General features: G+C 40.5%; 1 protein-coding gene and 1 long non-coding RNA gene across 7 annotated transcripts in view; one reads left to right on the forward strand and one right to left on the reverse strand.

The window, feature by feature from the left end:
* Positions 1–3,788, forward strand: part of LOC308067210 — a 29,249-nt gene extending 25,461 nt beyond the window's left edge. The window contains exons 2-3 of one of the 2 annotated variants that reach the window (XR_013929493.1): positions 1,893–1,976; positions 2,373–3,788. This is a non-coding gene — a long non-coding RNA (uncharacterized lncRNA). Of the gene's footprint in view, positions 1–1,892 lie in introns of both variants that reach the window. The other variant, XR_013929492.1, reaches the window with a different exon arrangement.
* A 1,651-nt stretch (positions 3,789–5,439) lies between these two features.
* TLN2 (talin 2) overlaps positions 5,440–14,098 on the reverse strand; it is a 206,220-nt gene continuing 197,561 nt past the window's right edge. For all 5 annotated transcript variants that reach the window (XM_080395552.1, XM_080395551.1, XM_080395553.1 and 2 more), the window contains 2 exons: positions 13,539–13,664; positions 5,440–12,570 (listed from right to left, as the gene is read on the reverse strand). In XM_080395552.1, coding sequence (XP_080251678.1) covers positions 12,442–12,570; positions 13,539–13,664 — 255 coding nt within the window. In that variant the 3' untranslated portion in view covers positions 5,440–12,441. The remainder of the gene's footprint in view (positions 12,571–13,538; positions 13,665–14,098) is intronic.

Raw genomic sequence — 14,098 nt, forward strand, 5'->3', positions numbered from 1 at the left:
TTTGCTCATGTTTTGATTTCTGTTTTGGTTGAGAGCTCTGTGTAGCAGGAACTGCAGCTTTCAGCAGCCGTTCAGGCTTTGCTGGAAGGTGGCCCCTGCCAGAAGCAGCGGGCTGCCGAAGCAGTGAAGCGATATAGCAGCAGCAGAGAGACTCTCTGCTGAAACCATGGTCTGTCTGCAGGCTCTGTCACTCGAGCGCCCTTCCTTTCTACCCAGTCCTCAACTTCAAGACTCCATATTTGATTTTGGGCAGTGAACAACACGAATAAAGGAATAAAAGAAAAAAAGCTCTGAAAAGCTAGCCAGGCTGTGAAAGAAGGGTGAAGATTTCAGTGTAAACCTGACTGGGAGGCAGTGGAGAGCATGTTGTAAACACTCAGGATTGTGTGAGAGGAATCCTGTAAGATATATGCCCTCATTTCCATCTTCTTGATTTAATCAACTACAGTTGTCTTGACAGGAAAAAACTCCCAGCACAGTCTATAGATATCTCGAGGAAAACATTAGAAAGTGTGTTAAAACTGGTAGATTGGACGAAAGCAGCAGAAAATATTCTCTATTGATAGTACTTGAAACAGCAGAGAAATTAATTGGGTGTGCTAACGTGCTCATACACAGGTTGGCTTGACTACAGACACAAGCGAGGATATGAAGCCTGCACTAGAGAGTGCTTTTAAGATACAGCAGCCAGCAGAAGCCGCTTAGACACTAACTCCAGCCACAGAGAGCCATAGTTGCATCGACCTTACAGTGTCTCACACGATGCGTTCTTGAGAAGCATGTCATGGTGAAATACAGTCCTACTAGAGAAAACACAGCGTTGTGCTGGAACCCTGTTCCCAGAAAGCTCAGTTTGACAGACTGCAGCAATCTGGGTAGTTGTTTAGATTAGATGGTTCAGGCTGATTAACCTGTAACCCTAGCACTGGGTTCCCATCACAAATTTCAGTAACAACTTGTAAGGGACAGAGAAAAGCCCCGAGGCCAAACCCTTACTGTGACTGTATGAGCCTGTTTCTCATTCCTGATGTCAGAAGTGAGTTGATTTGTACTCCCCTCTAGCCATACTTAAAGACTAGTCCAGGATTCCCTTCCTGCCTAAACTAATTCAGGACCAATACATATCAATTCCTCTTACACCAGCAGTACTGTGAATTTAAATAGCTCCGTATCCCCCACATCTGCAGATCCAGAGGAGCTGTGTCTGCTCTCAGACACTTAAGCTTAAACCAAAACCCACTTCTTCCTTCAGCTCCCAGAACAGACTCTCCTTTCGATTTCAGAATTTCTGCCCTTTGAAATGCTCTGCTTTGACAGTTCGAGATTTCTGATCACAGAAGAGTTTCCATAGGGGAAAACAAGTCGTCAGGGCATTCAGCACTGGCACCCAGAATTAGTTCTGTGGGAGCCAGCTTCTTCACGGAGCTCCCTGTGACTCTATGGATGCAGCTAGGCTGAAGAGCTGCCAAGTGGGTGTTGAACGAACAGATGCCTTTTTCCTTTAAAATCAAATGCAACAACAGGAACTTGCTGCTGATAGAAGGGGCTGGACATGAGACTGGACAAATAGTACTAAATGGAGTAGAATTTTCCAGAGACCATGTAACACGTGTAGAAACAAAGCTGCAGCAGGACGCAAAATTTCTCCTTAGGGCTACAGCGTTAAGAATAGTCTGTTCTTAGCCCAGAGGGAAACAAAATCAGAGGAATTTGATCTCAAGTAGTGAACCAAAAAATGCCAGGCATTTTCTGGATGTCTGTGTTATTACAGGGACCAGCCAGGGATGAGTTATTTGTCTTTGAGCTATACAGCTGTTAAAAGTTCTAAGAAATGAAGTCATAGCTTTCAACATGCCCCAGTTATAGCATGTATTTCTGTTTGAACTCTAAAGGTGGCCTGGACTCTCAGAAATGCACAGATGTCTCAAATGCCACCACCTACTTGTCTGCAAGATCAAAAGGGACCAAAGCAACATGTGAGTTTACCTAATTTTAAACATGATTCTGTAACTCACCATCAGTAGTGTCAACTGCAGGTCTGACTTACCATTCTTACTGGCTGGGAGCAACTACAGACAGTATAACCCCTGCTTGGAAGCAAATATTTGAAACAAGCCTCAAATGGTCTGCTTGTTGTCTCAATTTAGGTAGTTTTAGAATTTCACGAAGAATTTGAAGACAGAACCCAGCATTTACCACTTACCTGTTACAGGAAAATCCAAGTAGACCCCTTCCAGTCCTTACTCTGTTTCCCTTTTGCAACATGGTAGAGATGCAGCAATATCATCCGTTGTGTCTATAAAAGGTTGGAAAGCTGTTATCTCAGGTTCTGCCCCCCTGCTCTTACTCAAAGTGATTTTTTTTTTCTCCAGCAAAAGATTTAGACTTGCCTGTGCTGTGCTGTTTGGTCAGCCCCATTTCCAGTGCACCTTCCCACCTACCCAAAGCTGTGCTGGCATCTCAATTCCACTGCAACTGCGTGACCCACCAGACTTCGGAGACTCTACAAATCCTAAAGCCACTCCCTAACCTGTGCCTGCCTTGCAGTCCCAGGTCAAAAGAACGGGCAACTTCCTATTCTGTATCCAGCAGCTCTCCCTCCACTCACAGGCAATTAGTATACTAGGAACCACCCGGGCATGTTAAGCAAGAAGGGTATGAAACACTAAAAGGGAAAGGCTGTTACCTTCATTGGCAGATGTTATGAACCTACTCATTAGGAATCTGAATAGGGACCAAACAGTGTGGACTCTGCTGCTAGCAAATACTTTTGGAAAAAAACTATAGGTCGAAAGTTCTCTTTTTGGTGGGTGTTACACTTAAGATAGGGAAGAAGATCTGAATAGGCTCTGACCCCTTCTGAGATGGGTGCATTGGCAGTCTATTTTGTTTTACAAAGCATTTAGTATAGGAGATATTCAGCATATTTAGTTTTTCCAGGTTTAGGAGAGGTATAGGACGCCCTTATAAAGAAATTTTTTTCATCTAGCCTCTTTCCAGATGACAAGATCTTGGACAAACTGAAATATGACTGATCTGGTCATGCAATAAAGAGCCACTCCTGTGATTTGGAAGAGGTCCGAGATGACTCCTGAACAGTCAAGAAACTTAACCAGAAAATTCTCTCTGTGGCTTGAATTGCTGGGATGCAGGATCTGGAAGCATCACAGGCATGTCACAGCAGTGGTTTGGCTTGAGAATTACCCTAAACAGCCTTATTGTCACCACTGAGTGATAGAGGATGGCAACTGGACTGCAAGTGAAGCACAACAGAATGACCAATGAAGCTGATTTTCTTTTTGAACTCCTATCTTTCCCCCCACTTAGTTTTTGTATGTGAAAACTCAGTAACATGAAGTTCCAGATCAGAAGAGATCAGCTATATATGAGAGATCAGGAAGAACAGCAAGTTCATACTAAAGTTCTCACTTTCATTTTTCTGAGGGAAAAAGCAGCATACTCTTTTAGCTAAAATCACTACAGACTTCATGAAGCGAAGGTTCCATCTAGGCTCAAAGAATATATCAAATTTGTGTCCTAACACTCCTCTGTTTGAATTCATAACAGATATTCCTACAGTCTGGATTGCCTGAACTCACCAATTTTCAAATCTATTTAAGAGAAAATTTATGAGAGGATGAATTCGGTTCCTGTACTGTAGTTTCATGAATTTAGGGACTGAGTGTTCTGCACTAATGATAGTTGATAAAAACCACTGGTGAAATTGACCTTGATTTGCGGGACATACTGTTCCTGATTTTGGTTATAAATGTTGACATTAAGACCCATGTTTTCTCCACAGACAGACATGATTGTGACTAAACCTGCACATACTGAGACATACTGACTTTCAAGGAAAAAAGCCAACCATGAGCAGAGGAAAGGAGACAAAACCAATAACCAAAAAGACAAGAGAAATAAACATTTAGGTGAAGTCTCCAGTGATTTCATGAGACAAAAGTTCAGTCTAGGCTTGAAGAATATACCCATTTTGTTTCCTAACACGCCTCCATCTTAGGTCATAACTCAAATATTCCCACAGTGACTCTACCACTTCAACTCACAAAATTTCAACTAACAATAAATGGCAATCTTTAAATTGTTAGTAAAGCAATGTGCTATCCCCCTCAGTAAAAGAAAAAAAAAAAAAAAGTCTCAAGTATAAACATTTCATATGAACTTGAGCTACTAGAGGTTTCACACCATCTTTGCCATGTATGCCACTTTTTTTTTTTTTAATAGCTAACAATTTGCACAGAAAAAGTATAACTAAATATAATCCTCAGACTGGATCTTGGGAAACTGCGTGAGCATTTTAGAAATACAGTGTCATTTCAACTCATTTATTGTTAAAAAATGCAAACAAAAGATGAATATTTAGAAGAAAGAAAATACTCATGCTTATATAGCTGAAGGCAAAGAGTAAGTAATTGCAGACAGCCCGGAATCATTAGTGTGGCGTTCTTAATGTCCCAGTCTCACATAACTACAGATGACTAAAGGCATCTCTGAGTAAACTTCAAAACTGGTTCTGTGGCTAAAAGTGTCACATTAAAGGCTCCAGTGCCTCAGGATTTTCATCATATTTTGCAGGAAGCTTTGGTAAAGCAGGAGGCTAATTTAAATAAGCTTGAAGAGCTTTGTCCAAAGTATTAAAGCTGTCGCTTCTCTTGTAGAAAAAGAGAAAAATGCTGCGTTAAGTCCGTACTTACTGAACAAGAGCTGAGGCTGGTGCCTTAACAGAAGCGGTTACAACACAAGGCAAAGCCAAGACACTGAGCAGAGATTCTTGCAGATTAAATTCAACTCTGGAAGACAGGATGTTTGTCTAAAGCATTGGCAGTGAAAGATGGTTGTTCTTGGCACTAATCACAATCACTGTTTAAGTCCCTGTGCTATCAGTTACCAAAAAAGAATGCATTTGATTTCTCTGGAACCAACAGAGTGCAGAAACATTAATGCAAAAAATAATGTAGACAGTTAGTAACTAGACGGGAATATAAATATTAACCCTTTCCTGCATATGGCTACTACTGGTCTATCTAGTTCTTGGACCACAGGAACTTGACTGGCTATTCCATTCAGTGCAACCTGCTCTGTGGATTTGGACAAACCATCTCCCTTCCTGCCACATAATTTTGCCATCTGTGAAATTAGAGTGACTCATTTGTAGTGCTTTATGAACCACAAATAAGGAATGGTCTCTAGCAGCAGAGTATTCTTATTAATACTTGAAACCCACTATGATTATCTTGGGATGGATATGATGGTGAAGGTGCTTCTAACTAGTAGCATGTGGTAAAGCATATGAGCCATGTGTTGTTTCTCTGAGGGTCCAGAACACTGTCATTTGGGAAGTCCCACAAGCATGGGTTTAATCCCATTCAGGTCAAGTTGAGGTAACTACATTGCAGACAAAATATGAAGGACTCTGCTGTGTTTGTTTTTTTTTTTTTTTTTTTTTTTTTTTTCTAAATACTACAGGTATGAGCTACAGCATTTGGTGAATGGGGGCATAAATACCTTTTCTGGTTCAGAAACAAGGCTGATAAAACTGTTCTGTGGCAGTACATCCTTAATAAAATGCAATGTATTTATTGTCAAACTGGAAAATGTCCAAGACAATACAAACACATATTTATAATATACCCACCATCCCAGAATGGACCACTGTTTCCAAGACTTAATCAGGTCAACAGTTCAGTGACTCATGTTCAAGTAAGTATTTTAATCAGTAACTTCGATTATACAATGCAATTTGCAAAGATCATCAACTATAATGCTGGAAGAAACCTCTACATTAACCTTTTTACTCAGTCAGTTGCACCTTACAAAATACAAACAGCCACAAAGACGACTGATTTTGAACCATATTCAGAGAAGATGGACCATATTACAGGCAATTATTTTAAAACAAAGACTATACTAACAGCCTAGAAAGTACCAAATATTGATGTGTGTGGGACTGAAGATTCCAACCAGTATTTTTAAATGTAGCACTCTAAGAGCAAGAACTGTATTAAGAAAATAGCCAGCAACATTTTCTCATGGTCCTAATGCAATATTTTTTCCACAGACTCCAAAATGCTTCTGAGACTCCTAAATTAACATCTGATTTGGTACCACAAGTGAATTTTCATCTTCAAAACTTCTGAACTTGATGTTCCACGTATATTTTTAATAAAGAGATTTTGACTTTATAGAAATACCAGTTATAGGTAAACATGCCAAAAGAAACCCTCTTCACCTGGGATGAACCCTCATAGTGTAGATTTTAGGATGCTAAGAAGTCACCAGCCCCTGTTATCCATTTTTAAAACAAATAAATATACTTGAAGAAGATAAGGACTAGGAAAATAAAATCGTGTTTGTTATGTATGCTTTACATTATCCAAATTAGGCATGGATAAACCCCACATATTAGTATTTCTTCTGCCACGCTAGATGTAACTGACTGACTTGCACAGGTGAAAAACTTAAGTGTATGTGCTGTTAAAAGATGCTCCAGGGAGAAAGTCCAGCTCTCACGAACGCTCAGAACAAGAGAAAGGGAAAAGCAAAGGAACTTGTGAAGAAAGACAAAGTCAAAAGGGACCCAAGCATGTCAAACACTGTGGTTTGGTTTTTAAGTCTCTCGGCCCTACTGTGCAAGCACGAAGAGTTAACTTCCCTAGAATCTAGTCTAAAGTAGTGCCTACAAAGTTTTCAAAACAAATTAAAATAATGCTGCACAGATAATAAAAGCAGATAGCAAACTTGCCAAATGCTTTTTTCTAGTAGTTTAAAATATCTATTTTAAAAGATTCTAATAGTTTAATTTTAGTAGGTTTTTAATATTTTAAAAAATATTTTCAAATATTTTAGCCTGAAACACGCCTAGGGCCTTTATAGCCCCCATTTAAATATTCAGCTAAACAACCCTACAAGGGGAGCTTCTGCAATCTTGTTTCTGTCAGGGAGAATACATGGAAGAAAGCTACCAAATAACCACAGACACGATACACATCTGGTGACAGATCCACTTGAGGAGCACACAGAATGCCCAAAAGATGCCACTCAGACATGAGGGCAGGTGTGCCAGAGCCAGCTCCTGCTGGTAGCAACATCAGACTAGTTAAGATGCAGCTCTCAGGCACAGATTTCATAGCGAGAGTTGAAGTAGCCCGTGTACATACAGCCACCGACTGCTATCTGTTGAATGAAATGGAAATTGTAATGAATATAAAAGCAAAACTAGCCTCCCCCCCAAAAAAAACCCCCACCACCAAGCATTCACCACCCTTGAATAACTGCTGTTTGGCTTTTGTACATGTTTATGTGTGGTTTAGATATACTTAATTTTAAGGCTATTGAGTGTCACTGACATACACCACAAAGTGAGCATTGATAGCTTGGTGCAGCAGAGCGTTACACAGGGCATTCTCCTCTGTCACCCGGGAATTCCGCCTTTTCCCAGCCTTGTGGACAGATACACCTTCTGCCTTATTTTGCTTAAGGAACAAACTGATCCTTTGCATGACAACCAGTGCAACACAAGTCACAAATACCTACATGCATGAAAAAAAGGAATTCCTTCAAGGGCTTATTGTTGGTGAAGAAAAAAAAGTAAATTTATTTATATTTGTGGCCAGATAAACACTATACATGCTGGTGTGGCAGCATGACTATGAAGTCCTTTGTGCCTTGCTTGAGGTTACAACTCTAACAGGAAGGGAAGTCATTAAAGTGACAGATGAACCCCCAAGAAATTCCGGCTTAGAATTCCAAAACTGTCTTGAACAGAAGGTCCTTCCACTGCAACAAAGTGTACTAATTTAAGAGAAAAGACAAGTCTCTACTTCTTTATTATTTTTAACAAATTAAAGAAGTGACAAAATGGCACTTACTTGTAGCTCAATAAATGACCGATAATAATCTTTGGGCAAAATTAATCATGCTGCCAGATTTGAACTGTCACGGGTACGGCACATGCCCGCTCTAGGACACGGGGTTGCTTCAGCCTGGCCCTTGACCTAGGTCACGTCTGGTGTAGATGGATTCTCTTGTTCGATTTCCCTGGTGCTGAACCGCAGCCGCCCAGCCCCCCCCCCCCCCCCCCCCCGCCCAGCACCCGCCCGCTGCAGTGGCTGGGCAGACCCCACGGGCCGGCACCACCTTCCCCACGCCTCCCCCAGCCCGCCACGGCTCAGGCCAGCAGGCCAGAGACACCAACGCACAAAGTGGACTCCAACAAGGAAGTATCACATTCAGCGGCTTAACGTGACACCAGGCAGCTGACAGAGGGGGTACTCCGCCAGAATTATCGTACCGACCAGTGGCTGAAGACGTCGTGCCCCAGTACCAGGCCCTGCTCCTGCCCAGTGCTGACGGAAGCAGTGTGAGTTTGGCAGCGCGTCCCCCTGAGCCCTGCGGTGGAGGCAGGGATGTTGCCTCTCGGGCTGAGGTACATCCCGTGTGGATCTACCCAGCGCCGCATGCACTTAGCAACATTCGCTCAGGATCTCGGCATCGCTCCCCACTGAATGATGCGCTGTGCCCAAGGACGGAGTTCACGTGTTAAACGGATCATAGCTCATGAGCCAGATCCAGGCTGTGCACCTGCCTGCCTTTGAACTAACTGTGGCACACGTACTATGGTTAGGCAAAGCAGCAGTTTATAACCGTGGGACTTGTTACTCGCATCACCGAACAGTTTCTGCATTTGGCATAAATTCTGTGCTACAGAGATGTATTGTTCTGTTACAGGGCTGGCTGCCCTCTTAGGGCTGGGCTGCAGCTGGTTCAGGCTGACCAGTTGGGTCCTCAGTGTTCCCCACCTACATCCAGGCCTTCAGCAAATCTCACACCTTCCGGTTTTCTTTGCCAAACCCTAAAAAGCCAAACATTGCAGCACTGCAGGGATGTAGCACAATATTAAAACACAGATTGCAACAGGAATGACTCAGGCTTTGTGTGTAATGTATGCCACCCTGAAGATGGAAAAGCATGTTTCAGGAATCATAACAGTTAGGGGCAGGTAACTCTCTCTTTGTTAATCATGATGCAGTTACATAAGGACAAAACTTTTACAGTATAAGGCACAAAAATCTCCCAAATTCCAGATCAGTAATACAATAAAATCATGTAGGGCAGATACATGTAGCGATGGCACATGCCATACTCCTGGGGTGAATATCGTATCAATTTGGACTGATTAAAAGCAAAAATGTGCTCATGAGCTAAACATATTTACCTTGAGGAGATTTCTGAGATTATGTATTCATCCCTTCATTAGGAACTAAGTAATGAACATGCAGAAGATGAAAGGGAAAGGGACAGATGAAACAAGAGTCTAGTCTTCAATTTTTGTTTCAAAACTTTTCTTACTTTGAGACTTCTGATGTAGAAAAGTTTAGACAAATTATTTTCCAAATAGTTGGGGAAACAACACTAGACTATTTGTACACAAGCAACTTTGAGGCATTTTGCTTTTAATTTGCATACAATTCCTTAAAGTGAAATCCACATGAAGGGTGAGATACAACAGAGCTCGTTTACCATTTCACAAGTTAACAGAACAAAGTAAACATCTATCCTTCTTATTAACTCGCTTCCATCTCTCACTCCAACTTGTCCCTTCCTGCTGCAAGCCTCCCTGCCAAATAAACGCTTCGACTAGTTCCAAACGCCACAGATGTTCACATGTGGACTTCAGTGGTACTGCAAATTATAACAAGAAAAAACTGAAATAGTAAGACTTAAGATGCGCTTATAGTCTCTTAATGTTTCCCAAGTGAAGACCAAAAATTCAGCGTAAAAAAAATACTTCAGCTGTTCAGCTCGGCTACTCATCTGACTGTGGTTCCTCTACCAAGCGCATAGCTAAGGAGAAAAAAAGAACAATACGTTCTGTCAAATAAGAGGGGGCATTAAATCAGAAGTAGAGAAGTCTCAAAGTAACTGTACCAAAATGGATTTCCCAAACAAATTTAGCTGGGACACAATTTGAGCATGCTTTTTCCTTCTACATCCTAATAAAGATTTCTAGCTTTACAATGTCCACACACTGTAGCATTTGAGCAGGCTTTTGGCTTCCTTCAAACTGGCAAATACCATCCCGATCAAAATGGATTACAACAGTATTATACCTACAGTAAAATACTGGCATGGTGCCAAGGACAGCATCATCTTTCTTCATGCTTTAATGAGACCAAATAATAGGTTAAACATAGGTTGAAAGGAAGCAGTAACAATTCTGTCTGGTGAATCTTTCCAAAAAAGAGATGGGAATGTGAGGCTATCCAGAAAAAGAGCCATAAGCTACAAAGAAGCTGGACCTACCGACAGCAGCAGCAAATCCCTACCACTAGAGCTGTCTTTATTTGGGTCTTACAGCAATAAACAGCAATTTAGCCTTCTGCCTCAAAATTTACAGGAAGCCTCTTTTTTTGGGGTAGGAATTTTTAACATTGAGATGCTGTGACTGCTCACACTGCGTTGAGTGAAGAAAAATCAATTGTGCTGAAGTGGAAAATTACAGAACTCGGAAATGCTCAGCTTTGATGGTAAGGATTTGTATTTGCACACAAGCCTACACATCACAGCACATCTGTCGATGCCAGTGATTCCATTTGGGATTTGCCAATTTTTTCTCTCTCTCTTGTGATCGTGGATTCTCCAGCAACTCTACTGTATCTGAAATAGGTCAGTACCAGAGAAGAGACTCTTAACAATAAAAATATTTGTACACTTCAATATTTATTAATTCTCTAGTCATTTTTTGCTATATATTTAACACTAGTGTGACAAAATTCCTGATAATTATATCTCATGCAGGTAAGTTAAATGAGTTAGAGCTACTAAACTGGTAAACCTACCACTAGGGGGGTTACTTTGGAGTCTACAAGACAAGTATTTCTGCAACAATGACAACGAGGTGGGTATGCGTACAATGTTAACAGGCTCAGCTGAATATACTTGGCAGGTACCCAAACAACAGCACAGCCTTTGCCAGGGCTGGAGCAGCAACGTCCTTTGACCTAAATAGACACTGTTGTTTAAGAGGGCTTGAGTGGAGTTAGAGGCATGTCAGAAGGTTTTGTTAGGAGATTACGGTGTTCTTAGTTAGTCAAATAGTTTAGCTTTTACTAGTTAAAGTTGCTGTGATTTGTGTTCTTTCTTTGACAAGGTAGAATGTGTTACTCACTCTACCCGTGTTGCTGTTGTTTAGGTCACAACAGAGATATGGAGAGCGCACCATACCTTTCTGCAGCTGAAGACAAAACCTGCTGATAGATTGCTGCTATTCCTTCTCTGCAATTCCTTGGTGTGTACGTTTTCATCAATACCAACTATGAAAACAAACTCCCTAGAGTCCAGATTTTTTAAAAATATATTACAGGAAAAGTCTACTTGTAAATTACTTATTCTTTTCTCCTACAATACCCACAGGTTTCAAAACAATATAATTATAAATGAAATTATTAAAAGAATAACAGGAGCTGTGATAGTCTTTTGTTGTACTGGGCATTTCCCTTTTTTTACTAACATACATTCTAACAGAAATCCCACAGTACGAACCAGACAACTTCAGTTAAAAAAAACAAAATGCAAACTATTCAGTCCAATGTTAGAGCATGTGTATGTGTGTATAATACTGTAAGAGTAGTCACACATTAGAGGTATATAATTGAAACAGCATTTTCCTTCATGAACCTGCTATTACTGAGGCAGTGACAAGGTTTCCATTTCTTTGTTTTCTGAGCTCTTTAAAGAATGGCTATTGCCACATTTTGTAAACCTAAATACTGTACAAGTAGAAGCTTGTTGGTATCAGGTAAGGAGTAATACTACTAGTGCAAACAGGTGCAGAGACAATTCCTCCAGTTTCAGGGTGAACCAGCCATATAACACAGAGAGGACAGGCATCTTCTTCAAACCCACACTCATGCATGTTTCTCCACTCAGACATACACCCTTCTCCATCTTGGTCTTCTTTTTACAAGGGTAGTTGGGGGAGAACCACCAGCTCATGTGATATTTATCATATGAAAGATTTCTTGACTGTTTTCCTATCAGTATTATGAATGTTTTATAACAAGTCAAGGAACGATAAATACCTCAAGCATCAGGAAAGTGACAATAATACTGACTTAGTATCTTTAGTAAAAAGTGAAACATTCTCTCCTGAGATATAAGTCAAGGAAGGAACAGGAATGATGAACCTAACACTGTACCATTATTTGATGATCATGCACCTCAGCTGACCAGATGAGAAAGAACAAGTGTTTATTGCCCTCTGCTCATCCAAAGCTATAACAGGCAGTTTATTTAGGTAAGTGCTTGGCATACCAGAATGTTGTCAAAGCAGTTCTCACTGTACTGTCTCCCTTTAGCTTATTTCTTTAAAAGAAAAGAAAAAAAGAAAAAAAAAGGAAAAAAAAAGACAAAAATCTCAGCAGGTTAACCCTCATCTTCTCTCAGCTCTGTGGGTAGAAATTTGTATTGCTGTTGGCGGATCTGAGCCAGCTTTTTCCTTGCCTCTTCCAACTCTCTTTCCTTCTTCAGCATTTCTTCTTGGGCTGCAATGATCTAGAAAACAGAAGTATGAATTACGATAGCAAGGAATACTGTCTGTAAAACAAGATTTCTTTCTCTATGACACCAGTCACAGATAGACCTTGAGCATTCTTCAGAGAAGCACCAAATTTCAATGACTTTGGCAGGAATTGTTCAAATTTTTCCAGGTTTCAGGACTATGCCATCAAGAACAGTATCGTATCCCCACATTTCTTTAAAAGGACAAAAAAAAAAGAAAAAAAGAATCTACCAGCCTAGTTTTACTGTACATCCAAGATGGATTTCATAGTGCTGTGCTCCCCCAACCTTCATCAGGGTGAGGGGTTAGCACATGTCTTAATGTTTGAGTGACAGCAAAATTGAACACTCACTACTGCAGGTACCCGCAGTATTCTCCTGCATCTCAAAACGCCAAAGGAAAAATGACAGTGCTACAGACATGCAGAAATGATAAATTTCAGTATCTTTTAAGTTGTGACCACAGTATATGGTGTTACTCATTCATAACAGTGAATGCAGAAGTTGGTACAACCTCAAAGCCTTGGAATCTATTCTTAAATAATGTTATTATTTCTTCATATTTATTATGGTCACAGTAACAAAATGTCATCAGCCTTCTCTCTCACTCTCTATTTCTTTGATTGTATACACACAAAACTAGTGTTCCATTAAGGCTTGGGAATATTCAAAGTACATAACAGAAGTCTGAAAAGAACCATTAACTTCACCAGAACAAAACGAGAAAGATATTGGACAATGGTAACTGCTATGACAGTAAATGCTTTAACGAAGAAGTGTAGACACTTTAACATCACTTTGCTGTTATGTCGGTGGTTACCTAACGGTGAGGCATCACAAAATTTATCGTAATTTCTATACAGATTTTTCCAGCCTGCAGCGCAGCAGATGGACATTGTAACACCACGCTGTGTTTCTGTGACAGCTTTTCTCTGTTTTACTTCTTGGATGATTGTACCAACCTGAGCAATGCCACCCACAAACTTTGTTTTGACCACAACGTCATCATCCTCTGCTTTCCCAAATGCTGCTTTTTGGGCCGCCCTGACCAGATTGTCTGATGCTCGCTTGACAGCATTTCCTGCAGCCTTTGAAAAAGACAAAAGAAATTTAGTATTAAAAAACCGAAAAAGCTTAACTAACATGGATTCATTCATCTGAGCACCAAAACTGAAACTTCTTTGCTATTTTAGCTATTTGCTAAAACTACACAGGAAAGGCGTGTTTTGTTTTGGTTTTCCCAGTGAAACCCAAATTAATCTTTCAAAATCAACAGTACAGAGAGGAACACAATTCCTTTATTTAAGAAGCTGGAAGTTGGGAAAGTCACAAATGAGATTTTAGTTTGAAATAAAACAGTGGATAAAATAGCATACAGTTACGTTATGCATTTGATCAGAGGTTTTTTTTTTTTGGAGGAAGAAAAAGAGAAATTGAAAGCTAGTGCGTAAAGAAACATTTTAAGGCAATGAAGTTGTTTAATGGACTTTCACCAGGGCAAATCAGGTACTTACACAGCCGT

This window comes from Falco punctatus, assembly GCF_963210335.1.
Source record: "Falco punctatus genome assembly, chromosome: 7".
Taxonomy (NCBI): Eukaryota; Metazoa; Chordata; class Aves; order Falconiformes; family Falconidae; genus Falco; species Falco punctatus.